Raw genomic sequence first — 27,469 nt, 5'->3', positions numbered from 1 at the left:
AGCCCCTCCTCCCCTCTGCCTTAACCTTTTGCTGACTTTCTCACAAATTTCCATTCTTTCCCTGCGTGGCTATGCTGTGAATGCGCACTATTGGTATCTCTCTGCGCATGCGCAGCATAGCTCGGAATTTTTCAGTTAAAGATTTAAAAAGGATGGCGGTTGGCCCCGCGCACACTCCCCAAGGCACTATAAATAGCCCGCGGAAGGCTAACCGCCTCAGTTCTCTTCATCCGCGCTAACGCGGACAGCTCGGATTGTTTTTTCTATCCTTTTTACTTCCTTGCTGAGGCTTGGAACCGGGAGCGTTTGCCGTCAGGATGTCGCAAACGAAGGGATTTAAGCGCTGCAGTGCTTGCCCTTCTAATATCCCTGACAATGACTCCCATACTTTATGTATTGCTTGTTTGGGTGAGGGGCATTTGACACAGAGTTGTGCCATTTGCCAGTCTTTCACTCCCCAAACACGGAAGAACAGGGAGATAAGACTTAAGGCGGCTCTTTATGAGCGTGCTCTCCTCCCTCCTAAGGAAAATGGGGACCAGCCCAAGTCAAAGAAAGACTTACCTTTAAAACCATTGAAGAAGTCTAAGAAGACAAACAATGTAGAAAAAGTGAAGCCCATCACCATTAAAAAGACGACGGGGCTCACTACAGGGGAAGCCTGGCTCGCACAATTGGTGGAGAAGGACTCGGGGGCTTCCCCAGCCGCTGCAGAAGCCATGCAGCCGACGCCGTCTCAACCACGCCACGAGCGTGCTTTGCGAGCAGAAGGGGAGGCGGCATTAGAGAAGCCACGCCTCGCGCGTGCGCAAGAGGCTCCTCAACAGACTGAGTCAACGCCCCCGATGCCGATGCTTTCGGCATCGGCCCCGCCTCCGTCCCTCCCAGGCGAGAGGAGGGAGGAGCCGCGCGGGACTTCCCCAAGCTGCCCGTCGACGTCGGCAGCAGCTGGGAGGGCCCCAGATGGGGCTGCTCGGCGCCGCTCTCGTGCGCCTTCACGAAGGAGAGAGAGAGGGAGGCGCAGGGACAGATCTTCCTCTAGTGACTCTCTGTCAACTTGTTCAGATTCCTCCTGTTCAGTGAGGAAGCGTCGACGCGCTCGATTAGAGAGAGCTTTTTCAGTGGCTTCTTCAAGATCATCACATTACAGAGGGCGAGGGGGAAGAGCTGACTACCCCCCCCCCCGCAGGCAGGATTTTATCAAGTGACTCCCAATGGAGGAATAGTGTTCATCGGGGAGAACGTCCACCCACCTCCTGTGGACCAGCGTAACACTAAGCATCCTGCACCGAATGCAGAGGCTACAGATCACCGCCTTATGCCAGTTAACAGGGAAAGGCGTCCGCACAGAAGCACGCAGTCTGGACATATGGACTTATCAGAGCGCTTTCAAGGCGAGGCTTTTATTACAGACAATGCTGCTGATTCAGAAGCTTCTGAAGAGGCTGATGAAGCTTCAAGGGAGGAAAGGGATATAGAGCACCCTGTGACCCGTTCTGATGACTATAATAAATTTATGCAATTGATTGGCAGAATGATAACTGCCTTAGACATTGTAATCCCAAGGCCATCAGCAGCAGTGGAGGACCCAATGTTTCCCTCGGAGGAGCAGGACACTCCAATGTCTACTGTGCTCCCCACGTTACCTTATTTGTTGAAATTGACAAAGATCCCTGATATGTCCCCTTCTATTGTCACCGCCATTCCTAGAAGGGTGGACATTCTTTATAAAGTTGATTTGTCAGCCGCAAAGTGGATAGCACGCCCCTCTGCCCCCAATACCGTAGTTGCGGAGGCGGCTAAGTCTAAGAAGCCTAAGAAGTACACGGTCTCCCCACCAGATAAGGAAGGCAGAAAAGTAGATTCATTGGGGAAAAAGGTTCACATAGCGGCAGGATTGTTCACCAGAATAGCACACTATGTAACTTATCTTAGTGGGTACCAAAGTTTTTTGTGGAACAAGATGGCTCCATATATAGATAAGTTACCATTAGAGGAGAGAAGGTTACCTCGGGCATTTGTAAATGAGGCTATACCCCTCTCAAAGTTCCAAAAGGACATTGGAAAACATATGGCGGAATCAGCGGGCAAACTGCTGGCCACTGCAACTGCTATCCGACGTCATGCCTGGCTTCGGGCCTCCTCGTTATCAGAGGACAGCCGTTCCTTGGCTGAGGACCTCCCAATGACAGAGGAGGGACTGTTTGACCCCTCTACAGACGAAAAGATAAAACATTCAAGGGAGGTTCTACAGGCGGCCAAATATGATTACCCGTGGCAGCCTGCTTATCAACAGAGGCAGCGTTGGCAACAGCCAACAAGCACTTACCGTAAAGGTTATTTTGGTGGTTATGCTAGTAGTACGGGGTTTAAGAATTCAAACAATAAATTCCAACCCAATAGGAGACAGAACTACAATGCCAAGGCAAGATACCAGCCCTATAACAGTAAGGCTAGGAATGGAGGGAATCAAAAGCGTCGTCTTTGATGTTCCCATTGTAACTGAGATTCAGAGGGACTCACCTGTGTCTAGATCAGGAGCTTCGTCGGCCACGCCCCCTCAACAACCAGTTATGTTCTTTGACAGGCTGAGGCCGTTTAGTCACGTTTGGAGTTCAATAACCACTGATAAGTGGGTTCTTCGTGTTATTAGTGAAGGTTATGCAATGGAGTTTGTAACATTGCCCCCGTTGGGCAATTTAAAGTTCACCCCGGAGTCTCCACCCTTGCTGGAGGAAGTTTCTAAGTTGTTGGAGAAAGGGGCTATATCCTCGCTTGACCCTAGTGATCTTCCAAATTGTTTTTTCTCTAGATATTTTTTGATTAAAAAGCGGGGAGGGGGCCTACGGCCTATTCTTGATTTGAGGGAAGTTAATAAGTTTATTTTTTCGCAGAGGTTTCGCATGGTGTCTTTGTCTTTGATTCTTCCACTGCTTAATAAAGATGCCTGGTTTGCCACTATTGATTTAAAGGATGCTTATTTCCACATATCAATGGCAGAACACCACAGGAAATACCTTTCCTTCATCGTTGGCAGGAGGGCCTTCTGTTTTAACGTCCTCCCTTTTGGGTTAACGACAGCCCCTAGAGTATTTACAAAATGTATGGCTGTGATTGCTGCCTACCTGCGAACCCAGGGTGTGACTATCTATCCATACATAGATGACTGGCTGTTGGTGGGAAATACTCGCGAGAGATTGAGAATGCATATCAATACGACTCTCTCTCTTCTCCAGACTCTAGGCCTGGTAATGAATGCAGAGAAGTCAAATCTCCTGCCGTGCCGCAGAATCCAGTTTATCGGAGCAGTGTTGGACTCAGAGCACCAACGGGCCTTTTTGCCGGAGGACCGCTTTGCGGCACTGCAAGCCATGATAGCTCCAGTTATCCAGGCGAAGCGGGTGACGGTGAAGACAGTGCAGGCTCTGCTCGGCCATATGGCGTCGATGACTTCCGTCACGCTGTATGCCAGACTTCGGCTAAGACCACTGCAGGCCTGGTTCTTGTCAGTCCACAGCCCAGGAGTGGACAAGCCCAATGCAAAATTGGAGATGCCACTGATGGTCAAAGAGTCCCTCACTTGGTGGACAAACCCTTCCAATGTCCTAGCAGGCCACCCCTTCCAGCTCCCCGAGCCATCAAGGGTCGTTACCACCGATTCCTCCATGCATGGTTGGGGGGCGCATTTCAAGGGCATAACAGCCCAGGGGATATGGTCGCCCGAAGAGGCAGTTTTCCACATAAATGTGTTAGAGCTCATGGCGGTGGAGAAGGCCCTGAAATCCTTCGAAAATGCACTGTTGGGCCAGGTAGTTCAGGTGGTAACGGACAACACTACCACAATGTACTATATAAACAAGCAGGGAGGCACAAGATCTCAACCACTGCTAGAACAGACAATACGCATCTGGGAGTGGTGCGTGGCCAGGGACATTTACCTGATAGCTGTTCACCTGCCAGGGGAGGAGAATGTGCTAGCCGACATGCTCAGCAGGTCTCCTCTGACAATCTACGAGTGGTCCCTCAACCAGGACGCTTTGAATCTCATTTACAATATGTGGGGAACACCAGAGATAGACTTGTTTGCTTCCAACGAGAACGCGAAATGCCCCCAGTATTGTGCGCGCAAGAGGCCCAATTACGATCAGGGCTGTCTGGGGGATGCCTTCCTCTTAAAGTGGTCGGGGGTTTACCTGTATGCCTTTCCCCCTTTTCCCCTACTCCTCAAAGTGATTACGAAGTTGCGAAGAGACAGGAGTCACTGCATTCTAGTCGCGCCATGGTGGCCCCGGCAACCATGGTTTGCAGCACTTCTAGAGATGTCACGGGGCGTGTTCAGGCGTCTGCCGGGCAGGGTAGATCTCCTAACAGCACAGAACGGCGAAGTTCTATACCCCGATGTCCACACCTTAAAGTTGACAGCGTGGAGAATACTACCCACGGATTAGTCACCCAAGTATCTGAGAAAGTCAGGGAGGTGCTGGAAGCGGCTCATAAACCATCCACTAGGCGTTCTTACACGTACAAGGTGAGGCGCTTCAGGGAGTTCGTGACATCAAGGGGAAATGACCCAGTTACAGCCCCGATTTCTGAGGTGTTGGAGTTCCTTGGCTCTCTTTTAGACTCAGGATTCGCCTTGTCATCAGTGAAATGTTATCTGGCTGCTGTGTCGTGGTTTAGGAGAAAGCATGGTCTCCCATCTCTTTTCACGGATTACTATGTCAAGCTTTTCCTGAAAGGGATGGGGAACATGAGGCCTCCGGTCAACCCTGTTGCCCCTGCTTGGAGTCTGGAGTTGGTACTAGATTCTCTGCAGGGTCCTCCATATGAACCAATGGCTACATGCAGCATCTCTCATTTGACTTGGAAGGTTTCGTTCCTAGTTGCCATTACATCGGCCAGACGGGTGAGCGAGTTATGTGCGCTCAGAGCGGACCCTCCTTACCTCCGCATTCATAAGGACAAAGTTGTGCTTCGAACGGACATTTCTTTCTTGCCCAAGGTGACTTCTAACTTTCACATGTCCCAGGAACTTGTGTTGCCAGCCTTCTTCCAGGAGCCATCCTCCCCTCTGGAACGAAGGCTCCATAAGTTGGATGTACGCCGGGCCATTGCCTTTTACCTTGATCGGACTAAGGACATAAGGAAAACACCGAGACTATTCATAAAGTATCGCCAAGACTCTGTGGGGCTTCCCGTAACACCACAACGCCTGTCTGCTTGGATTGTTTCTGTTATCAGGTTGGCGTATCAGAGGTCGGGACGGGAGGTCCCGCATGGAGTAAAAGGACATTCGACTAGGGCGCAGTCTGCGTCTTCGGCTTTTCTGAAGGGTGTGCCACTAGATGTAATCTGCCGTGCAGCAACGTGGTCGACACCCATAACCTTCGTGACACACTACAAGCTTGACCTGACATCGAAGAAAGATGCTTCCTTTGGTCGAGCAGTGCTTTTTTCTGCGGTGGCATGACGCCCACCAGCCACAGTGAGTAGCTTGCTAGTCTGCTACCAATAGTGCGCATTCACAGCATAGCCACGCAGGGAAAATGAGAGGTTGCTTACCTGTAACCGTAGTTTCCCTAGTGGTATGCTGTGAATCCGCACGGCCCCGCCCATCCTCCCCGCAGTTGTCATGCCTCCTCTTTGAGCTGTTTTTGGCGGCTGAAGAGAACTGAGGCGGTTAGCCTTCCGCGGGCTATTTATAGTGCCTTGGGGAGTGTGCGCGGGGCCAACCGCCATCCTTTTTAAATCTTTAACTGAAAAATTCCGAGCTATGCTGCGCATGCGCAGAGAGATACCAATAGTGCGCATTCACAGCATACCACTAGGGAAACTACGGTTACAGGTAAGCAACCTCTCATTTATCAGGTAAGCCTCTGGGTCCCAATTCTGCCCATTGCAGAGAGGGAGCAGCACCTCCTTTTGCAGCTCGCTGCCATGTCCTTTTAGTCCCAAAACTTCGAGGGTCTGTATCCAATCAGACACTAGAAGCAAGGAGATCGTTCAACAGGTTTATTTGGCCAAGTCTTCCTGACGGGTGGAACAACAAAGGAAATTAAAGACAGCTTAGATTATAGTCAAATCTTGTAGCATACTTTGAGCATGCACACATAGGCTATTTTCCCTACGTGTCTGTGCTGTGAATGCGCACTAATGGTACTCTCTCTGCGCATGCGCAGTCTCATCCGGAATCTTCAGTTGAAATTTAAAAGAAAAAGCGGATGCCTCCGCGCACACTCCCCAAGATAGCATAAATAGCCCGCGGCAGGCCAACCGCCTCCAGATCTCTTCATCCGCGCCTTACAGCAGCAAGCCCGGATCTTCCTACCGTTCAGAGCGGTTTTATTAAACATATTATTGTTAGGATGTCCCTTACAAAGGGCTTTAAACGTTGCTCTGCCTGCCAGAGTAATTACCCAGATAATGATGCACATTCGCTGTGCATCGCCTGCTTGGGTGAAGGACATTTGTCTCAGGCCTGCTCCATTTGCAAGTCCTTCACCCCGCAAACAAGAAAGAATAGAGAAATTCGTTTGAAGGCTGCCCTTTATGAAAGGGCACTTCTTCCGGTGATAAAATCTACTGAGCCAAAGGATAAAAGCTTACCTGGGCTGACGTCCCAAACGAAGCCGGCGAAGAAAGCAAAAAAAATGAAGAATGTCGAGGGCAAATCCACCTCGGCAAGGCTCCCTACGCAAGCGGCAGGATCCATGGCCGCAGCCCCTCAGCTGGCCCATTTAGCTGAGAGGGGAGAAGAGACTCCTCCACGTGGCTTTACCAATGCAGAGGAGCCGGCAGGAGCCTCCGCTCGCCTCGTGCGAGCACAGGAGGATATTGAAAGTGAAAGAGAGCCGAGATCGGCTGCAGCACGCCCCGCGCGTGCGCGGGAGGAGACCAGCGTCACGCCGCCGATGCCGACGCTCTCGGCACCGGCTCCTCCCACTGCCCAAGGGTCTGCCTCAGAGGAGGAGCCAAGGTAAGCAGCCTATGAAAGGCTCCTCCTATCAGCTGGCGCGAGTGCTGGGGATTTGAATCGGCACCGCGCGAGCTCCGCGCAGCCTTCCACATCGGGGATGCCAGGCGCTGGGGCCCCGAGTCGGCGCCGTGCTCGCGCTCCATCCCGTAGGAGCAAGGGCAAGAGAAGGCGTCAGGATCGATCCAGTTCCAGTGACTCCTCCTCCTCCTCTTCTTCATCGTCCAGCTCCTGCTCTGATTCATCCTGCTCTGCTAGGATGCGCAGGCAAGCACGTGCTAAGAAAGTGAAGAAAGCCTCCTCTTCAAGGCTTTCCCGTCGGAATGATAGAGAGCTTCCCCTCCCTCACCCAGGATTTTATGAAATCACACCTCAAGGGAGATTAATCTATTGTGGACCACCACCACCTATGCCTCCTACTCAAAAGAATTTACGTCCTCCTAGGTGTCGTAATGAGGACTATAGACTTGACAGACAATTAACAGAACAAGAGACAATCCCTGGGTGCATGAGAGATGAGCGCCAGGGATGTTATTATTCCCAAAGGGGCACACCGTTGCCATCTGTCTGTGAGGATCACCATCCAACTGACATTGTTGACTCAGATGCTTCTGTGGAGATGATGGAGGCCCCTAATATAGACAATGATAAGGAGCCTAATGGGGACCGTCTGGATGACTTTAATAAATTTGTGCAAATGATTGGGAGAATGATAACTGCATTAAGCATTCCTGCTCCCAAACCTGTTTCTACTGTAGAAGATCATATGTTTACTCCTGAGGAACAAGACACTTCCTCTCCCACACTACTCCCAACATTGCCATATTTGCTTAAGTTGACAAAGGTCCCTCACATTTCCCCGTCAATTGCCCCAGCAATTCCTAAGCGGGTTGACCTTTTCTACAAAGTAGACCTTTCATCAGCAAATTGGATTGCCCGCCCCACTGCTCCTAATACGGTAGTGGCGGAAGCAGCTAGGTCTAGAAGGCCTAAAAAATTTTCTGTGTCACCACCAGACAAGGAAGGCAAAAAGATTGATTCCCTCGGGAAGAAAGTGCATATAGCTGCGGGGTTATTCGCTAGGATGGCTCATTACGCCACCTTTATGAGCGGATACCAGAGTTTTCTCTGGAACAAAGTCCTACCTTTTATTCATCTCCTGCCTGCTGAAGACCGCCGTCTTCCTAAGGCTTATCAAGAAGAAGCCCTTATTCTTTCCAAATTTCAAAAAACTTTTGCCAAACATATGGCTGAGACTTCTGGAAAACTCCTCGCCACGGCCACAGCCATACGTCGTCATGCGTGGTTGCGTGCTTCTTCGTTATCAGAGGAGAGTAGGTTGTTGGCAGAAGACCTTCCAATGCATGAGGAAGGTCTTTTTGATCCAGCAACGGATGAGAAAATTAAGCATTCACGTGAGGTTATGCAGGCGGCCAAATATCCCTATCCATATTCTTACTCTTGGCAGCCAGGTGGCCAGCAGAAGCCTCGTTGGCAGCAATCAGCCCCCTTTTATCGTAAGTCCAATTATAGTGGATACAGTGCAACTCAGAACAATCGGAATGCTTCGACAAAGTTTCAATATAACCGTAGGCAGAGCTTTGGTGCAAAGCCTAGGTACCAACCATATAGCCAGAATAAGGTTAAGTCTGCGGGAAATCCCAGGCGTCGTCTTTGACGATCCATCTGTTTCAGTCCCGCAACAGTTAGGCTCTTTTCAGCCTGAGCCTTCAGAACTAGTTGAGTGTTTTCTATTTAAGGATAGACTTAGGCCGTTTGCACGGTCTTGGGCCGCAATAACGACCGATAGTTGGGTCCTCAAAATTGTTGAGTATGGTTATTCAATAGAATTTAAATCTCGGCCCCCGTTGGGACAGTTAAAAGTTACTCCCGAATCCCCAGCACTGCTGGAAGAGATTGAGAAGTTATTGAGTAAGGGCGCGATTTCGCGCGTTCATTCTTCAATGTTCAACAGGTGTTATTTTTCTCGTTATTTTTTAGTAACCAAGAAAGGTGGAGGTTTGCGTCCAATACTAGATCTGAGGGGAGTGAACATGTATATTGATTCGAGAAAGTTTCGTATGATTTCTCTCCCTATGATCCTTCTCTTTTTAAATAAAGATGATTGGTTCGCATCAATTGATTTAAAGGACGCATATTTTCACATTTCCATAGCTGAACACCACAGGAAATATCTTGCTTTCATGGTTGGAGAAAGGGCCTTTAATTTTAACGTCTTGCCATTCGGCCTTACTACGGCTCCTAGAGTCTTCACAAAATGCATGGCGGTGGTCGCTGCCCACCTCAGGACTAGGGGCATTACGGTTTATCCGTATATAGATGACTGGCTGTTAGTAGCGAGCTCATGTGACCGCCTGCGTGTACATGTTGACACAGTTCTCTCTCTTCTCCAGTCTATAGGTCTTGTGGTGAACAGGGAAAAGTCCCATCTAGTACCTGCCCGCAGAATTCAGTTTATTGGAGCCGTCTTGGATTCAACTTACCAGAAGGCGTTTCTACCGGAGGAGCGTTTCGAGTCACTCAAGTCCCTGGTTGTGCAAGCCCTATGTTCAGGGGAAGTGTCGGCAAAGACAATTCAAGTACTACTGGGGCATATGGCCTCTACAACAGCGGTCACGCCATATGCCCGCTTGCGTTTCAGAACCATCCAGAACTGGTTCCTGTCAGTGTTCCGTCCTGGCCTAGACGACCCCCATGTGCGGTTTCGCGTGCCAGAGGAAGTGCGGACCTCCCTATTGTGGTGGACAGAACCGACCAATGTTACTGTAGGCCTGCCTTTTCAGCCTCCCGAACCGTCGAAAGTTGTCACGACGGATTCGTCATTAAGAGGGTGGGGAGCGCATTTCAATGGTCTCACTGCCCGAGGTCTTTGGACTCCAGAGGAGGCCAAGTTCCATATAAACGTACTGGAACTGCTAGCAGTGGAAAAGGCACTAAAATCTTTCGAGATGGAATTGTTGGGCGAGGTAGTGCAGGTGATAACGGACAACACTACGACAATGTTCTATATAAACAAGCAAGGAGGAACACGGTCCCAGACTCTGTCAAGACTGACAATGCGTATCTGGGACTGGTGCATAGCGAGAGAGATCCATCTGATGGCCGTTCACCTCCCAGGGGAGGAGAATGTTTTGGCGGACACGCTAAGCAGGACACCCATTTCGAGCCACGAGTGGTCTCTCAGTCAAGAGGAACTCAATATGATCTTTGGGATCTGGGGGGTCCCGAAAATAGACCTGTTCGCGTCGAGGGAGAACGCGAAATGTCCCCTCTTCTGTGCACGCAGAAGAGCCAATCTAGCACAGGGATGTCTGGGGGATGCATTCCTTCTCAAGTGGTCAGGAGATTTCCTTTACGCGTTTCCTCCGTTTCCCCTGTTGGCGAAGGTCCTTTCGAAGTTAAGTAGGGACAGAGGGAACTGTATTCTAGTGACACCATGGTGGCCTCGTCAACCATGGTTTCCCCGCGTGGTAGGCCTGTTATTCACACCAACACACTCCGTGTGGGCATCGTTGTCTGGAATCTTGTTTGGGCACAAAATGCACTTTTTAAAAGAGGTAGTCATGCCTCTATCCTTTCTTTTTATGAAATAGCTTGAGTTGCCGTTGGCCAATGGTGTGAATACAGGCTACCACTCGGGAAACTATGTTTACAGGTAAGCAACCCATATTTCTCAGTTCTTCTCGGAATGTCCAACGGGAGGTACAGACGTCTGTCGAGCAGGACGGACCTCCTGACCTTACAGGACGGAAAGGTTTGCTACCCGGACGTTCACGTGCTGAGGCTCACTGCCTGGAGGATTGCCCCAGATCATTAGATTTTACCTTAGGTTTGTCTAGTCCAGTTAGGGCTATTTTAGATGCGGCACAAAAACCGTCTACTAAACGTTCTTATGTTTATAAGTGGGCTCGTTACACAAAGTATATGTTAAGTAGGGGCTGCGACCCTGTTAGAGCTCCAGTTTCAGTAGTGTTAGACTTTTTGATTTCATTATCTGACTTAGGTTTGTCTATCTCATCATTAAAGTGTTACCTCGCAGCCATCTCATGGTACAGAAGGAAAGAAGGACTGCCCTCCCTTTTTGAGGAATATTTAATTAAACTTTTCCTCAAAGGCTACGGGAATGTCAAACCAGCAGTTGCCCCTGTTATTCCCTCATGGAGTTTGGAGATCGTGCTATCATCTCTTCAAAGTGCGCCTTACGAGCCTATGGCCACGTGTGATATCTCTCATCTTTCCTGGAAAACTTCCTTTCTGGTGGCAATAACGTCGGCTCGGCGCGTTAGCGAACTTTGCGCACTTAGATCAGATGAACCATATCTCCGGTTCCACAGGGATAAGGTAGTGCTCCGTACAGACATTGCCTTTCTTCCCAAGGTAACATCACATTTTCATATGTCACAGGAGATTATTTTGCCATCCTTCTTCCAGAACCCAGACTCCCCTTTGGAGCGTAGTCTCCATTTGCTTGATGTCCGAAGGGCGTTGGCGTTCTACCTTAGTAGAACTAAAGACATAAGAAAAACTCCTAAGTTATTTGTGAAGTATAGGAAAGACTCTTGCGGTTCTCCTGTGTCATCGCAGCGTCTATCCTCATGGATAGTTTCTGCAATCAAGTTGGCTTACCAAAAATCTGGACGTGAGATTCCATCTGCCGTGAAAGGACATTCCACAAGAGCAGTATCTACTACGGCAGCATTTTGGAAGGGTGTGCCCTTGGACGCCATTTGTCGAGCTGCCACATGGTCGACGCCGCTGACTTTTGTTTCACATTATAAGCTTGATTTGATGGCGAAGAAGGATGCGGCGTTCGGTCGAGCAGTGCTTTTTTCTGCGGTGGCATGACTCCCGCCATCCAAGGTGGGTAGCTCGCTAGTCTTATACCATTAGTGCGCATTCACAGCACAGACACGTAGGGAAAATGAGAGGTTGCTTACCTGTAACCGTAGTTTCCCTAGTGTTGTGCTGTGAATTCGCACGGCCTCGCCCATCCTCCCCGCAGTTTGTCATGCCTCCTCCTTCTGGCTGCTTTGGCGGCGGAAGAGATCTGGAGGCGGTTGGCCTGCCGCGGGCTATTTATGCTATCTTGGGGAGTGTGCGCGGGGCCAACCGCTTTTTCTTTTAAATTTCAACTGAAGATTCCGGATGAGACTGCGCATGCGCAGAGAGAGTACCATTAGTGCGAATTCACAGCACAACACTAGGGAAACTACGGTTACAGGTAAGCAACCTCTCATTTCACTCACACTTCTCTTTCCCCATTGTCATCCTCTGGTGCCTCTCATTAGTGTTGTCTTAGCAGTGTTTTTGTGCCTTTTTGTATTTTTTTAGTTTGAACTTTTCCCTAGGCTTGAACTCTCCCCTCCTTTTGGTTTCTTGCTCCCTTCTGCTCCACAGTGCATGCAAGACTTTGTCTGAACTTTCCTTTTGATGGGCAATTTTCTATTTTCCCATCGTGTTCCCTGTGAATCGCACATATGGTATTTCCTGTGCCTGCGCAGACAGTTCGGAATCTTCTAGAAAACTTATTAGACACTTTTAGGCGGTGCATAATCATATCCCCAAGGCCTCTCCCCAGGCACCACAGACACAGCGCAGCCAACATCAGGCAGCTTTTCCCCTCACAACAGGGACACTTTGGAAAGAAAGTGGTGGTCAACATACCGTAACCACAAAATATAAAGGTAATAACAACAATAAAATAAAAATAATAATAATTGAAGCAAAGAAATTCATGCAGTCCAGAAACGCTAGTCAAATGAGAGAAAGATTCTTTAGCTTCTGCAATGGCGGCAGCGGATGAAAGGAACTGAAGCAGTAACCTCTCCCACTGGCTATATACTCTATGGGGAGAGTGGGCAGGGCTACCGTCTAAAAGTTTTGTAGAAGTTTTGTAGAAGATTCCAAACTGTCGGTGCAGGAAATACCATATGTGCGAATTTACAGGTGACCACTCAGGAAACTACAGTTACAGGTAAGCAACCCATACTTTCCCTACCTGCAGCCCCTTTACTCACCTGCCCTTGTGCTCCCCTTCTCTCTCCTTCCCCGCAGCCCATCCGGACGCCCATCCCTTCGGCCAGTAAGACCCCCCGTTACAGACACCTGGAGAACAAGGAGAACATCTCCCAGCTCAACGGGACAGCGCTGAGCGGTGGGTGCTTCCCCGCGCCCTCACTCCAGCTCACCAACAGAGCAAATTCTGTCACCAGCACCTATTCCGAGTTTGCGGTAATCCCCCCTCTTCTCTCCCTCTCTCCCCAGCTGCTGCTTGGGGGGAAAAACAGCACCTAAGCCTCTAGCATAGTGGTTCTCAACCTGTGGGACCCCAAATGTTTTGGCCTACAACTCCCAGAGATCCGCCAGTTTAACAGCTACTAAGATTTCTGGGAGTTGAAGGCCAAAACATCTGGGGACCCACAGGTTGAAAACCACTGCCCTAAGAAGGCACTTGTGTTAAAGGCAAGACCTCCTTGTCATTGTATGTGGCCATTCTCCAGATGTTGCACTCCCAATTCCTGCATTTCTCACATTTCTCATTATTAGACATCATGACTGAGGCTGGTGCAAACTTGAATACAGTGACATCTGGAAGGCTGCCATTTCTTGGTTGAGTCAGGAGTGGGGTTTGATTGTAAATGCAAGGCTTGTGGCGAGGATGCCCGACTCTAAAATGACCTTTAATCTTTGCTCAACCGCAGAGCCACAAGGGCTGCAATTCCCATCATCCCCTGTCCACCATGGATAAACGCTATGTAACAAAATTTGGGGGAAAATGTCCCTGGTTTGAAAGTGTTCTTTCCTGTTTAATTGTGAGGTACTTACTTTGAAAGTAGTTGTTCTACTCCAGAAACCTTGTTGGTTTTGTGGCTGCCAGAAACTTGGTTGAATTGGTTGAGACTTGACGATGAGATATTTGCTGTCGAAGGCTTTCATGGCCAGAATCACTAAGTTGCTGTGAGTTTTCTGGGCTGTATGACCATGTTCCAGAAGCATTCTCTCCTGACAATTCGCCCACATCTGTGGCAGTCATCGTCAGAGGTTGTGAGATCTGTTGGAAACCAGGCAAGTGAGGTTTATATATCTGTGGAGTAATGTCCAGGGTGGGAGAAAGAACTCTTTGTCTGTTGGAGACAAGTGTGAATGCTGTAATTGGCCATCTTAATTAGCACTGGATGGCCTTGCAGCTTCAAAGCCTGGCTGGTTGCTGCCTGGGGGATCCTTTGTTGAGAGGTGCTAGCTGGCCCTGACCGATTCTTGCCTGGAATTCTTCTGTTTTTTGAGTGTTGCACTTTATTTACTTTTAGAGTTTTTAAATACTGGTAGCCATATTATTTTTTTCATGTTCATGGTTTTTTCCTTTCTGTTGAAATAACTGTCTGTTTGAGGCAAGTGCGAATGTGGCAATTGATCACCTTGATTAGCATTGAATAGCCTTGCAGCTTCAAGGCTTGGCTGCTTCTTGCCTGGGGGGAATCCTACCATAGATGTGAGCGAAACATCAGGAGAATCATAGAATCAAAGAGTTGGAAGAGACCTCATGGCCCATCCAGTCCAACCCCCTGCCAAGAAGCAGGAATATTGCATTCAAATCACCCCTGACAGATAGCCATCCAGCCTCTGCTTAAAAGCTTCCAAAGAAGGAGCCTCCACCACACTCTGGAGCAGAGAGTTCCACTGCTGAACGGCTCTCACAGTCAGGAAGTTCTTCCTAATGTTCAGATGGAATCTCCTTTCTTGTAGTTTGAAGCCATTTGTTTCGCGTCCTAGTCTCCAGGGAAGCAGAAAACAAACTTGCTCCCTCCTCCCTGTGGCTTCCTTTCACATATTTATACATGGCTATCATGTCTCCTCTCAGACTTCTCTTCTTCAGGCTAAACATGCCCAGCTCTTTAAGCCGCTCCTCATAGGTCTTGTTCTCCAGACCCTTGAACATTTTAGTCGCCCTTCTCCGCACACATTCCAGCTTGTCAATATCTCTCTTCAATTGTGGTGCCCAGAATTGGACACAATATTCCAGATGTGGTCTAACCAAAGCAGAATAGAGGGGTAGCATGACTTCCCTAGAGAATGCTTCTAGAACATGGCCATACATCCCAGAAAACTTACAGCAACCCGATGATATATTTATTGGAAATTTTAGAGCAAAATGCACTGCAAGATGTTTATTCGACAAAAATGATGTGTTTACAGTTTAATAAACTTTTTCTATGTTTTTAAAATTATAGAACCTTAGGAAATGACACTTATAACCCAGGAGCGCAAATTGAGTCACATAATGTAATGAAAAGGGATGGAAGTTGTCGTCCCAACAATAAAGTTATAAATGCCTGTTGCTGCCCCAACCCAACCTGGCCTTCCTCTCTCCTTCTCTTTCTGCAGCACGGACTTTCAAAGGCCTCCAAATCTGAGCTGGGCTCCCGCGTCCTGAACTCCACAGCTTCGAACCTGGAGAGCTGAAGGGGATCCCCTTTTGCCCGCCTGCTTCTCAGCCTCCTCCTGGTTCATGGGGCGCGAGTTACCGGCCCACCCCTGGTTCTCTCTCCATGGGCTTCATCCATGGTGGGGCCAGGGCCACTTTTAACTGTTGTTTTAATGGAATGAAATGAACATTTTTTGTAGAATTGTATTTTAAAGAGAATTAAAGAGGAAAAAATGGGGATGGGGGGCAATCTATACCCTTGCATGGCAAGCTCTTTCCTGCCAGTCAGCAGTAGATAGGGATCGAGGGGAGCGTGAGCCCCGGGACCATCACCTTTCTCCTCCCAGGCATCGGCCCTTTCCAAGGTAGGCTGGCCTTAGAAGCAGCCAAAACAAGGGGAGGGAAAAGGGCTCCTGCTTGGATGAGGAGGGAAAGGCTGCTTAGGAATGGAAGCTGGCAAAGGGCAAGGAAGACCAAGCCTCCCTCTTTCGCTTGGGGGAAAAGGAGGCGGGCGTCAAGGGGGTCCCGGAACCATTTATCATGGCTAAATTTGCACCTTGGTTTCACTACAGTCCTGTATTATTTATTTCTGCAAACGCACGTTCCAGTTTTTGTTTAGCTGCTGCTATAAATAGCAATTTAGCCCCCCCCCCCTTTTATTTGCTTTGGCAGGGGAGCTTGCTTCTTTGCCGACATCCTGCTGGCCAAAAAGGAAGTGATTTCCTACAAGGAATGAGTATTCGACTCCTGTTTTTCCCTTCACGATTTTGCTCTTCGTAAAAATATACTGAGATGGCTCTGTTCATCAAAAAAATATAAATAAATAAATATATATTATGTTTCCTGTATTCATGTCTCTGTAAATAAAAATGGGTCCTTTTTGCTCTAGTGATATCCAGGGTCCTTGGGCCAGGCAGCTCCTGGACCAGTCAGTGCTCGGCCTCTGCTCCGGACAGCCCCTGGTCCTCTTCTGGCCTCCTGACCCGAACGAAGGTGGCCCACGGCCCGCAGGTGACGTCCAACACGGAAAGGCCCCACTCCATAAAGCGATCCACTCTCCTCGGCTGGTCCGAGCTGGCTGTGTCCCCATGGCCCAGCTGCCCATACTGACCTGCAGAGAGGGATGGCCCTTTTTATTATTGTTACCCCAATGCAGTTTTAAGATCTATAAACATGTAAACATTAAAACATTTATTTATTTACTGTATTTTTACCCCACTATCTCGTCTCAAAGGGGACTCAGAGCAGCTTCCAAAATTGTGGTGTTTACTATCAGCATAATAAATAATAATAATAATAATAATAATTTGAAACACAACAAGATGAGTTCACAGCAGACACTCTGCTGGCTGTTGAATTGGATCATATGTCGGACACTTCCCAAGTGTCTAGGACTGTGGGGTGTAAAAGCCAGGAGGGAGGGAGCGGATCTTACCTCATTTGGTAGTGTGTTCCATAGGCAGGGGGCCACAGCCAAGTAGGCCCTGTCTCTCGTCCCCGCCAGATACATCTGTGCAGTTGATGGGAGCGAGAGCAGGGCCTCCCCAGATTATCTTAGATTACGAGGTGGGACGGAGGGGTGGATGTGTTCGGACAAGGAAGCTGGGCCAGAACCATATAGAGCTTTATAGGTCAAATCCAGCACTTTGAATTGGGCTCGGAGATGGACCGGCAACCTGTGGAGCTGGCACAACGGGGGGGGGGGTATGCTCCCTGTATGGCACCCCAGTTAGTAATCTGGCTGCCGCCCATTGAACTAACTGAAGCTTCCGAACAGTCTTCAAAGGCAGCCCCACGTAGAGCGCATTGCAGTAATCTATTCGGGATGTAACCAGAGCGTGGACCACCGTGGCCAGATCCGACTTCCCAAGGTACGGGCACAGCTGGCGCACAAGCTTTAACTGTGCAAAAGCTCCCCTGGCCACCGCCGAAACCTGGGGTTGCAGGCTCAGCGATGAATCCAGGATCACTCCCAAGCTGCGAACCTGCGTCTTTAGGGGGAGTGTAGCCCCATCCAAAACGCCCTGTAACCCTATGCCCTGTTCAGCCTTTCAACTGACCGGGAGGACCTCTGTCCTGTCTGGATTCAATTTCAAATTGTTAGCCCTCATCCAATCTGACACAGCAGCCAAGCACCGGTTCAAGGTCTGGACAGCCTCCTTAATAACACTGGTATTAAAAGATTCAGTTAATTTCAAAACTACTGACTTACCCCATCCCCAGGTGTACAGCTCGCCTGTCCCTGAAAGGCAGAGGAGAAAGAGGTGAGGAGAGGGCCCAGCATCCGCAGCCAGCCCCAACTGACCCCAAAAGAGACGGCCATCTTGGAAAGGGAAGGGCTTCCTTGAAGACTTCCTTAAAAAACCCCAGAATTTCTCTCCCAGAAATTTTAAATCTGTTGCAGCCAGAACACCCAGAACTACAGGCGAGCCCTCTGCTGAAGCCTCCCAAGCTGAAATGTCAAGCAGAAGGGAGGACACGGGCATCTGTCCGTCCTGCATTGGGCTCTTATTCTTGCGGGAAATGGGCCTGGGCTGAGTTGCTCATGGGAGATACAAGCCAACATCATCAGGCAAAGCTCTGAAAATGTACAGTCGAAAGTTTTCATGACCGGAATCACTGGGGTGTTCTGGGCTGTATGGCAAATGTGTTCTAGCAGCATTTTCTCCTGATGTTTCACCTGCATCTGGTGAAAGTGGTGTATAAAGATCTGGGGAATGTCCAGGGTGGGAGAAGGAACCACTGATTGGAATAAAGGGTGCAATTAGCAAGCTAGATTTTTGTGTTGAGTGGGATCCATGTGACCATGAAGATGACATAGTCAATTAGTGAGGGCATCTGCATCGAAGTAGCCTGGTCTTTTTCTCTTTGAATTGTTTGCTGCCTGGAGATATCCTTAGCCTGGGTGGTGTTCATTGGCCCTTGATTGCTTGCTGCCTGGAGACATTATTATTATTATAGAAGTAGCCTAACCTTGGTTCCCTTTGAATTGACAAACTGGAATGTGTCCACAGAAGGGCGGCTAATATGATCAAGGGTCTGGAGAACAAGCCCTATGAGGAGAGGCTTAAAGAGCTGGGCATGTTTAGCCTGAAGAAGAGAAGGCTGAGAAGAGACATGATAGCCATGTATAAATAAGTGAGAGGAAGTCATAGGGAGGAGGAAGCAAGCTTGTTTTCTGCTGCCCTGGAGACTAGGACACTGAGTAATGGCTTCAAAATACAAAAAGGAAATTCCAACTGAACATGAGGAAGAACTTCCTGACTGTGAGAGCTGTTCAGCTGTGGAACCCTCTGCCCCGGAGTGTGGTGGAGGCTCCTTCTATGGAGGCTTTTAAACAGAGGCTGGATGGCCATCTGTCGGGGGTGCTTTGAATGAGATTTTCCTGCTTCTTGGCAGGGGGTTGGACTGGATGGCCCATGACGTCTCTTCCAGCTCTATGATTCTATTAATTGTTTGCTACCTGGAGACATCCTTAGCCTGGGTGTTGCTCACTGGCTCTTGATTGCTTGCTTCCTAGAGACCTCTTGTGTGTCTGGGTGGCGTGAATTAGTCACTCTCTTGATTCTGGGGTTTTCCAATACTACCTCTTTCTCCCACCCTGGACATTCCACAGGTATTACCATCAGAACCTCTGAAGATGCCATCCACAGATGCAGGCGAAATATCAGGAGAAAATGCTGCAAGAACATGGCCAAACAGTCTGAAAACGGAACAGCCCAAGGTTCTGAAAGGTGACTGGAGCAAAATCTGGGGCAGAGGAAGAATGGCCAGCAAAGAAGTCCAAAGAGCAGGAAGAGGACCCCTCTTACGTGTCACGACGGCCGTGTGCCTGGATCCGCAGCCGGCCTTCAGGGCCTCCGCTTCCTGGGGCAGGTCAAGCAGTGCCGGGAAGGCCTGGATGGAGATGAAGTCTGCTCCAGGGGGCCCCCGTGGCTGCGCATCCCCTGAAGAGAGTCCTGCCGTTACTGTGAGAACCTCCTTAGAGAGGGCTTATGGGGAGGGGGGTTGGCCTGGATCTACGCCCCCTTTTCACCTGTGCTATCTGTGTCCCTTGCAGCCCCTTGGCTCACGGCCGCGGCCTTGGAGGGCAGGCCCAGCTGGCCAGACTCATTCCAGCCCCAGAGGTACAAGTCGCCTGCCTCTGGGGAAGGAAACAAAGGGAGAGGGGGGTCACTAGAATGAATGCAAACGGGGAAAGACAAAGAATATCATATGAAAGCTGATGGGAACAACCTGGGGGTCACAACCAGACACAGTGAAGGCATCTGCCCTTGTGTTTGGCTACTCTGCTGCTGAATACGCATGCCCTGTGTGGAATATAACTGGATGGCCATCTGTCAGGGGTGCTTTGAATGCAATATTCCTGCTTCTTGGCAGAATAGGGTTGGACTCGATGGCCCATGAGGTCTCTTCCAACTCTAGGATTCTATGCTAAAAAAAAAAGAAAAGAATAATAACAATGACAATAATAATAATGATAATAACATCTCTAATATCCTAGCCTTGGGAAGAGCCCAATATTCAGAGATGAACTCCAGAGACTTGGACCTAATGTGCATGTGTGCTATGTTGTTATGTAAAGGTAATGGTTTCCCCTGACATTAAGTCTAGCCGTGTCTGGGGGGTGGGGGGGGGGGGTGCTCATCTCCATTTCTAAGCCATGTGGCCAGCATGACAGCCTGGAGTGCTGCATGGAGCACCAGATTATCTGCTTTGAACTGGATTATATGGCAGTATAAGTAAAGGTAAAGATTTCCCCTGACATTAAGTCTAATCATGTCTGGGGGGTGGTGCTCATCTCCATTTGTAAGTTGAAGAGCCAGCGTTGTCCGTAGACACCTCTAAGGTCATGTAGCCAGTAGGATTGCATGGAGCGCGGTTACCTTCCCACAGAAGCAGTACCTATTGATCTACTCACATTTGCATGTTTTCAAACTGCTAGGGGCTAACAGCAGGAGCTCACCCCGCTCCCAGGATTTGAACTGCCTACTTTTCGGTCAGCAAGTTCAGTGGTTTAACCTGCTGCGCCACCAGCTTTGTGGTGTTGTTATGTAGTTTTATGTAGTTTTATTGTGTTATGGTGTATTGCTTTTATTGTTTACTGTTATTGCTTAACGTTTTGATTTGCTTTATAATGTTATGTGTATTGTTATGCTGTTGTTTTTATTGAGGCCTTGGCCTTTGTAAGCCGCATCGAGTCCTTCGGGAGATATTAGTGGGGTACAAATAAAGTTAATAATAATAATAATAATAATAATACATGGAATAATAGTAATGATAATAGAATTCTTTGGTGCCACCTAGTGCTCTGTTTTATATTGCAAGCTCATAGTTTTCTGCGTCTAGCTATTCATTGCATTGCCCTTTAGCGACACATAGTGTTCAATCTTATATTGCAAGCACATAGGCTTCTATGGTCAGTTTTTCATTACATTGCACTTTGCTGCCACCTAGTGTTAAGTACATGTAACAAGTCTATATAAATAAAAATGTAATGTTAGTTTGTGGGATTAGCATAACTCAAAAACCATTGGATGAATTGACACCAAGTTTGGACATCATACACCTATCAGGCCAACGAGTGGCAATCATTCATAAAAACACTGAAAACACAGCAAAAGATACTTAAAAAGTCAAAAAAATAAATAAAAATACACTAACGCAAAACCACATACACACAAACACACATATATACAAATATATATACACACACTAGGCCACAGCAACGTGTGGCAGGGGATGGCTAGGGTAATTAATAATAATAGAACCCTAAAGATGGCAGAGCTTAGAATATGGACATCTGGCTTCTGGCTTGACTACAGGAAAGGGACCTAGGCGTCTCCTGGGGGAGCGCTGCCTCGGGCCAAGGCCTCCGGAGGGTGACCCTCACCCGAGAAAGGGACCCAGGAGGAGTCTTGAGTGTGAGCCAAGAGGTCAACAATGCGGCTGCTGAAGAGGCCAAAACAAGTCGGAAGAGACACCCAAAGGGTCAGAGAGGGGGCATGACAGCCACGCCGAAGTCTCTGCAAGGACCCCTCATCCCAAGCATTGGAAAAGTGTCTGCTTACCACTGACGGCAGCTGAGTGCCATCCTCCGGCCGCCACTTCCTTTAGGGCCACTCCCTGAAGGGCCTCCACCACCTGGGGCTCCAGCCGGCTTTCCAGGTCCCCGTGGCCCAGCTGACCATGCCTGCCATGCACAGACGAGAGCAAGGGTCAGCAGGAGGCAGTATGTGTCCCTCCTTTCTTCCTTCTCTCCTTCCTCCATTTTCTTATCCCTTCTCTCCTTCCTTCCTTCCTTCTTCCCTTCCTCCTTCCCTCCTCTCTTCTCCTTCCTTCCTGTGTGGCTACTCACCTCCCGCTGCCCCAGGAGAAGAGGGTCCCGGCCTCATCCAGGAGCAGCACGTGTTCGTGGCCCAAGACCAGGTGCCGAGCACGAAGGGAGGCTGGAAGCGAGTGGAAGAAGGGTGGTCGTGGCACCACGAAGCCCCCGGGGACCAGAGGCAGCCCACCTGTGAAGAGACAGAGAGAGAGGTGGAGGGGCAGTGCAAGAGAAGACCACCACCACCACCCCACCTCGGGAAAGAAAAAAATGTAAGGCGGGTGACACTTGACTCTAAGGCATTATTACATATGGAAGGGATCAAGGGGTTTTAGTGGGCCCCAAGCTGACCATGAACCAACACTGTGATGCAGCAGCCAAGGAGGCCAATGGGACTGAATATGTTTTGATAAATTTTAACTGATTTTTTAAATATCAATAATACTCAACCCTATTTTAATGTTTGTATATTTGTAGATTTTAAACCTTATCGCAAAGCTTTTAATGTAAGCAACTTTCAGTATCTTTGTGGAGAGAAAAAAATGGGGCATAAACAAACATATTAATAATATTCATTGACTCCCTCTAAGAAGTGGCTTTGGGAGCTGGGGACGTTTAGTTTGGAGACATGGAGGCTGAGAGAAGGGGACACAGAGCCAGGTCTGAATATTCAAAAGGTTTTCATATTGAAGAGAAAGGGGCAAGGGTTGATTTCTGCTGCTCCAGAGACTGGGACCCAATGGAGCCATGGGTCTAAATGGGAGAAAAAACATTCTGTCTAAAGATCAGGAAGCATCCTTATGGTCTGCTCAGCCCCAGAATATGGGTCCAGTGGAGTCTCTGGAGGCCTTGAAGCAGGGATTGGATGTCCATCTGTCGGGAGGACTTTGGTAGTACCTTCCTTTCTGGCGGAAGGGTCCCTTCAACTCTAGGATTATTATTATTAAGCAGGGGCTGGACAGCCATTTGAAGTGAGAGCTTTGATGGTGCTTTTCCTGCATGAAGGCAGGAGGCTGGACTGCATGGCCTCTGGGGATCCCTTCCAACTCTGAGGTTTCTATTATTATTATTATTATTAGTAGTAGTAGTAGTAGTAGTAGTATTCAGGGGCTGGATGGCCATCTGCAGGGAGGGATTTGACTGTGTTTTGCCTGCATGAAGGCAGGAGGAGGCTGCACTGGATGGCCTCTGGGGATTCCTTCCAACTCTGAGGATCCTATTATTATTATTAAGCAGGAGGCAGGCATAGAACTGCTGGGAGGGCTTTGATGGTGTCTTCCTTTCTGGCAGAAAGGGGCTGGACTGCATGGCCTTTGGGGAGCCCTTCCAACTTCTATTATTATTATTATTCAGGGGCTGGACTGCCATCTACAGGGAGGGCTTTGATGGTGCCTACCTTCCTGGCGGAAGGAGGTTGGACTGGATGGCCTTTGGGGATACCTTCCAACTCTGAGGATCCTATTATTATTATTATTATTAAGCAGGAGGCAGGCATAGGCATGTTGGGAAGGCTTTGATGGTGCCTTACTTTCTGGCAGGAGGCTAGACTGGATGGCCTTTGGGGGACCCTTCCAACTTTTATTATTACTTGAAACACAACAAGATGTGTCCACAGCAGACACTCTGCTGGCTGTTGAATTAGATCACACATCGGACACTTCCCAAGTGTCTAGGACTGGGTGATGTATTGGCGAATAATGCATGAAGATCCCATCATCATCATCATCATCATCATCATTATTATTATTATTATTATTATTATTCAGGGGCTGGACGGCCACCTGCAGGGAGTGCTTTGATGGTGCCTTCCTCCCCAGCAGAATGGAGCTAGACTCGATGGCCTTTGGGGGCCCTTTCCAACTCTGGGATCCTATTATTATCATGATGCTTCAGCAGCTGGGCATCAAATCATCCGGGCAATGTCCCCTGGGCAACGTCCTTGCAGACAGCCAATTCTCTCACACCAGAAGCGACTTGCAGTTTCTCAAGTCGCTCCTGACACGACCAAAAAAAAAAAAAAAGCTGGACGGCGATTTGTCGGGAGGGCTTTGATTGTGCCTTCTTTCCTGCCAGGAGGGAGCTAGACTGGAGGGCCATCTGTTGGGAGGGCTTTAATGGTGCTCTTCCTGCATGAAGGCAGGAGGTTGGACTGGATGACCTTTGGGGATCCCTTCCCACTGTAGGATTGTATTATTATTATTATTCTTCAGCAGGGGCTTCTTCTTCGCTTCTGTGCCTTTCATCTCAAGAACAGAGAAACATCCCGAGCTTTGAAGATCACCTGGGAAGGAATCCCACTGGAGCATTGCAGCGCACCCAAATACCTGGGAGTCACTCTGGACCGTGCTCTTACCTACAAGAAGCACTGCCTGAACATCAAGCAAAAAGTGGGTGCTAGAAACAATATCATACGAAAGCTGACTGGCACAACCTGGGGATCACAACCAGATACAGTGAAGACATCTGCCCTTGCACTGAGCTATTCTGCTGCTGAGTATGCATGCCCAGTGTGGAACACATCTCACCACACTAAAACAGTGGATGTGGCTCTTAATGAGACATGCCACATTATCACAGGGTGTCTGCGCCCTACACCACTGGAGAAATTACACTGTCTAGCCATTATTGCACCACCTGAAATCCACCAGGAAGTAGCAGTCAATAGTGAAAGGACCAAGGCAGTGACGTCTCCAGCTCATCCCGTTTGGGTATCAGCCAGCACGCCAATGACTTAAATCTAGACATAGTTTTCTAAGATCTACAGAGACACTCGCTGGAACACCTCAGCAAGCGAGAGTCCAAAAGTGGCAGGCTCAAACCCAGCACCTCAACCAATGGCTGATACCAAATGAGAGACTCCCCCCTGGGCACACAAAGGACTGGGCGACTTGGAAGGTGCTGAACAGACTGCGCTCTGGCACCACGAGATGCAGAGCCAACCTTCAGCAATGGGGCTACAAAGTGGAATCCACGACATGCGAGTGCGGAGAAGAGCAAACCACTGACCACCTGCTGCAATGCAACCTGAGCCCAGCCACATGCACCATGGAGGACCTTCTTGCAGCAACACCAGAAGTACTCCAAGTGGCCAGATACTGGTCAAAGGACATCTAATCAATTACCAAACTCACAAATTTTGTATTTTGTCTGTTTGTTTGCTTTGTTTTGTTAGAAATGTAATATAATTTGACTGGTTGTCCTGACACGACAAATAAAGCAGGGGCTGGCGAGAGGGAGGGCTCTGAATTCAACAGTGACAAATGCAAGATACTCCACTTTGGCAGGAAAAACGAAATGCAAAGATACAGAATGGGTGACAATGCCTGGCTCGAGAGCAGTACGTGTGAAAAAGATCTTGGAGTCCTCGTGGACAAGTTAAACATGAGCCAACAATGTGATGTGGCGACAAAAAAAGTCAATGGGATTTTGACCTGCATCAATAGGAGTATAGTGTCTAGATCTAAGGAAGTAATGCTACCCATGCTCTATTCTGCTTTGGTTAGACCACACCTGGAATATTGTGTCCAATTCTGGGCACCACAATTCAAGAGAGATATTGACAGGCTGGAATGTGTCCAGAGGAGGGCGACTAAAATGATAAAAGGTCTGGAGAACAAGCCCTATGAAGAGCGGCTTAAGGAGCTGGGCATGTTCAGCCTGAAGAAGAGAAGGCTGAGAGGAGATATGATAGCCATGTATACATATGTGAGAGGAAGCCACAGGGAGGAGGGAGCAAGCTTGTTTTCTGCTTCCTTGGAGACTAGGACGCGGAACAATGGCTTCAAACTACAAGAAAGGAGATTACATCTGAACTCGAGGAAGAACTTCCTGACTGTGAGAGCCGTTCAGCAGTGGAACTCTCTGCCCCGGAGTGTGGTGGAGGCTCCTTCTTTGGAAGCTTTTAAACAGAGGCTGGATGGCCATCTGTCAGGGGTGATTTGAATGCAATGTTCCTGCTTCTTGGCAGAATGGGGTTGGACTGGATGGCCCATGAGGTCTCTTCCAACTCTTTGATTCTGTGATGGGGCCGGGCTGGATGCCCTCGGGGTTCCCCTTCCCCTCCCTCCTCACCGCCTTGGCGTTCCTGGCGGGCAAGGCCTAGGGCTTCTGTGGGCGCGAGGGGCCTCCTCCATTGCGGGTCCAGCTCCAGGCGGCGCCCCTTCCCGGCTCCCCTCACGGCCCACGCCTCCAGGGCCGCCTTGCGCGCCAACACCACGTGGCCCTCTCCCGGAAGTGCCGCCACGCAGTCGCCCGGGAGCTGGAGTGAGGCGCCGCCGCCGAATCCGCGCAGCTCCACCGAACCCTCCGCGGCGGTAAGGGCCACCAGGCTCCACCCGGGCCTCACGCGAAGCACGGCCCCTTCTTCCTCCTCCCGCAGCGGCTGCGGTTCCAGCGTCGCCTCCGGGCCTTGCCACGCTTCCCAGCCGAACCCAAAGCGGAACCACGCACCCTTCCAGGGGGCCGCCATCTTGCCGGAAGTGGGGGCGGGGCCACTGCGTGACGCACTCTCTCTGGGCGGAGCCTACTGCATGACGTATTCTTTCTGGGCGGGGCTTCCTCAAAGGCGGAAGTGAGCCGCACTTGAAGATTGGGATGGGGGCGTGGCCTACTATGTGGCACGCCCCCTGGGCGGGGCTTCGCTCACCCAAAGGGGGCGGTCCCTAAATGACTTCAGAGGAGGAAACCTTGCCCACAAATCCATAATAATGACAGTATGGAAGACTAGGATTGTTGTACCTGGGTGATAAATGTTATTATTTCCTAATTTAGTTATTTATTATCTATATGCCGCCCTTCTCACCCTGAAGGGGACTCAGAGCAGCTTACAAGTAATATGTAAACATTATCTATCTATCTATATAAAAATGGAAAGGGTGTTCAATGGGACACCAAAACGCGAAAACTCCGCAACGAAAACTCACCAAATTTGCCGTGCACATACCTCAACCCACAAGGTATGCACAACACTCATCAAAATTCCAAACAACATTTCAACAAGCTCACAATTACAAAAACCAACTGAGTATGCGCAGTGCCCAGGGGAGGAAGTACACACGCAATGCACTCTGGGAACTGTAGTTCTAGAACGCGGCCTGCTTGCTGGGGGCCAGGATGCTGCGCGAACGGAGAAAGGAAGCAAGGAAAGAAAGGAAGGAACGAGGGAAGCTGAGAAGGTATATGAAAGAAGAAAGGTAGGAAAGAAAGAATACAGAGAAGTAGGATGGGAAAGAAGGGAGAAAGGAAGGACGGAGGAAAAGAAAGGGGAAGAGAGGGAAAAAAGCGAAGGAAGAAGAGAAAGGGAGGGAAGAAAAGAAAGAAAGGAAAGGAAGACTGGAAGTCAAGAGCGAAGGAAGGAAGGAAAGAGATAGAGAGGGGAAAAAGGAGAGAAAGAGGAAGGAAAATAAAAAGGGAGGAGGAAGGAAAGGGGAAGAGAAGGAAGGAGGAGAGAAGGAAAGAAAAAGGGAAGGGAGGAAAGACGGAGCAAAGGAAGAAGAGAAAGAAGGAGAGAAAGAGAGAGGGAAGGAAAGAAATAAAGAGAAGGAAGGATGGGAGCAAAAAGCTAAGGAAGGAAGTAAACAGGTAGAGAAGGAAGAAAGGAAAGAAGAAAAGGAAATTAAGGAAGGACTGAAAGAAGGAGAGAAAGAGGGAGAGAAGGTTGGCCACAGCAATGCGTGGCAGGTAAAGCTAGTATCTATATATAAATGCTCTGTGCATAATGAGTACCTTA

The 27,469-nt window shown here is 49.1% G+C and overlaps 2 protein-coding genes across 4 annotated transcripts in view; one reads left to right on the top strand and one right to left on the bottom strand.

Annotated features, from left to right (window-relative positions):
* PRC1 (protein regulator of cytokinesis 1) overlaps window positions 1-16,253 on the top strand; it is a 32,370-nt gene extending 16,117 nt beyond the window's left edge. Inside the window, exons 13-14 of one of the 2 annotated variants that reach the window (XM_067471363.1) lie at window positions 13,049-13,148; window positions 15,377-16,253. In XM_067471363.1, the coding sequence (XP_067327464.1) occupies window positions 13,049-13,148; window positions 15,377-15,405 (129 nt within the window). In that variant the 3' untranslated portion in view covers window positions 15,406-16,253. Of the gene's footprint in view, window positions 1-13,048; window positions 13,226-15,376 lie in introns of both variants that reach the window. The other variant, XM_067471362.1, reaches the window with a different exon arrangement.
* On the bottom strand, window positions 15,100-26,248 carry RCCD1 (RCC1 domain containing 1). 2 transcript variants are annotated; one of them, XM_060755455.2, is made up of 7 exons: window positions 25,813-26,248; window positions 21,775-21,931; window positions 21,488-21,609; window positions 19,453-19,560; window positions 19,229-19,363; window positions 17,629-17,658; window positions 15,100-16,527 (listed from the first exon to the last, which is right to left on the bottom strand). In XM_060755455.2, exons 1-7 carry the CDS (start codon window positions 26,207-26,209, stop codon window positions 16,346-16,348), a joined length of 1,131 nt encoding a protein of 376 aa, XP_060611438.2. In that variant the 5' UTR covers window positions 26,210-26,248; the 3' UTR covers window positions 15,100-16,345. The 2 variants fall into 2 exon arrangements, with proteins under 2 accessions (XP_060611438.2, XP_060611437.2); XM_060755454.2 differs by having other exon boundaries at window positions 19,229-19,375; window positions 25,813-26,245.
* Between the last annotated feature and the right edge of the window lie 1,221 nt (window positions 26,249-27,469).

The sequence above is a fragment of the Anolis sagrei genome, chromosome 9 (assembly GCF_037176765.1).
Source record: "Anolis sagrei isolate rAnoSag1 chromosome 9, rAnoSag1.mat, whole genome shotgun sequence".
Taxonomy (NCBI): domain Eukaryota; kingdom Metazoa; phylum Chordata; class Lepidosauria; order Squamata; family Dactyloidae; genus Anolis; species Anolis sagrei.
This window is presented reverse-complemented; position numbering and strand designations above follow the sequence as displayed.

Excerpts from the sequence above, each read along its gene's own strand:
- RCCD1 (XM_060755454.2), bottom strand. The coding sequence starts at position 26,209 with ATGGCGGCCCCCTGGAAGGGTGCGTGGTTCCGCTTTGGGTTCGGCTGG. Across the intron at positions 19,561-21,487 it reads GCACTCAGCTGCCGTCAGTG|AGGCAGGCGACTTGTACCTC; the intron begins GTAAGCAGACAC and ends TTCCTTCCCCAG. Across the intron at positions 19,376-19,452 it reads AAGGGACACAGATAGCACAG|GACTCTCTTCAGGGGATGCG; the intron begins GTGAAAAGGGGG and ends CAGTAACGGCAG.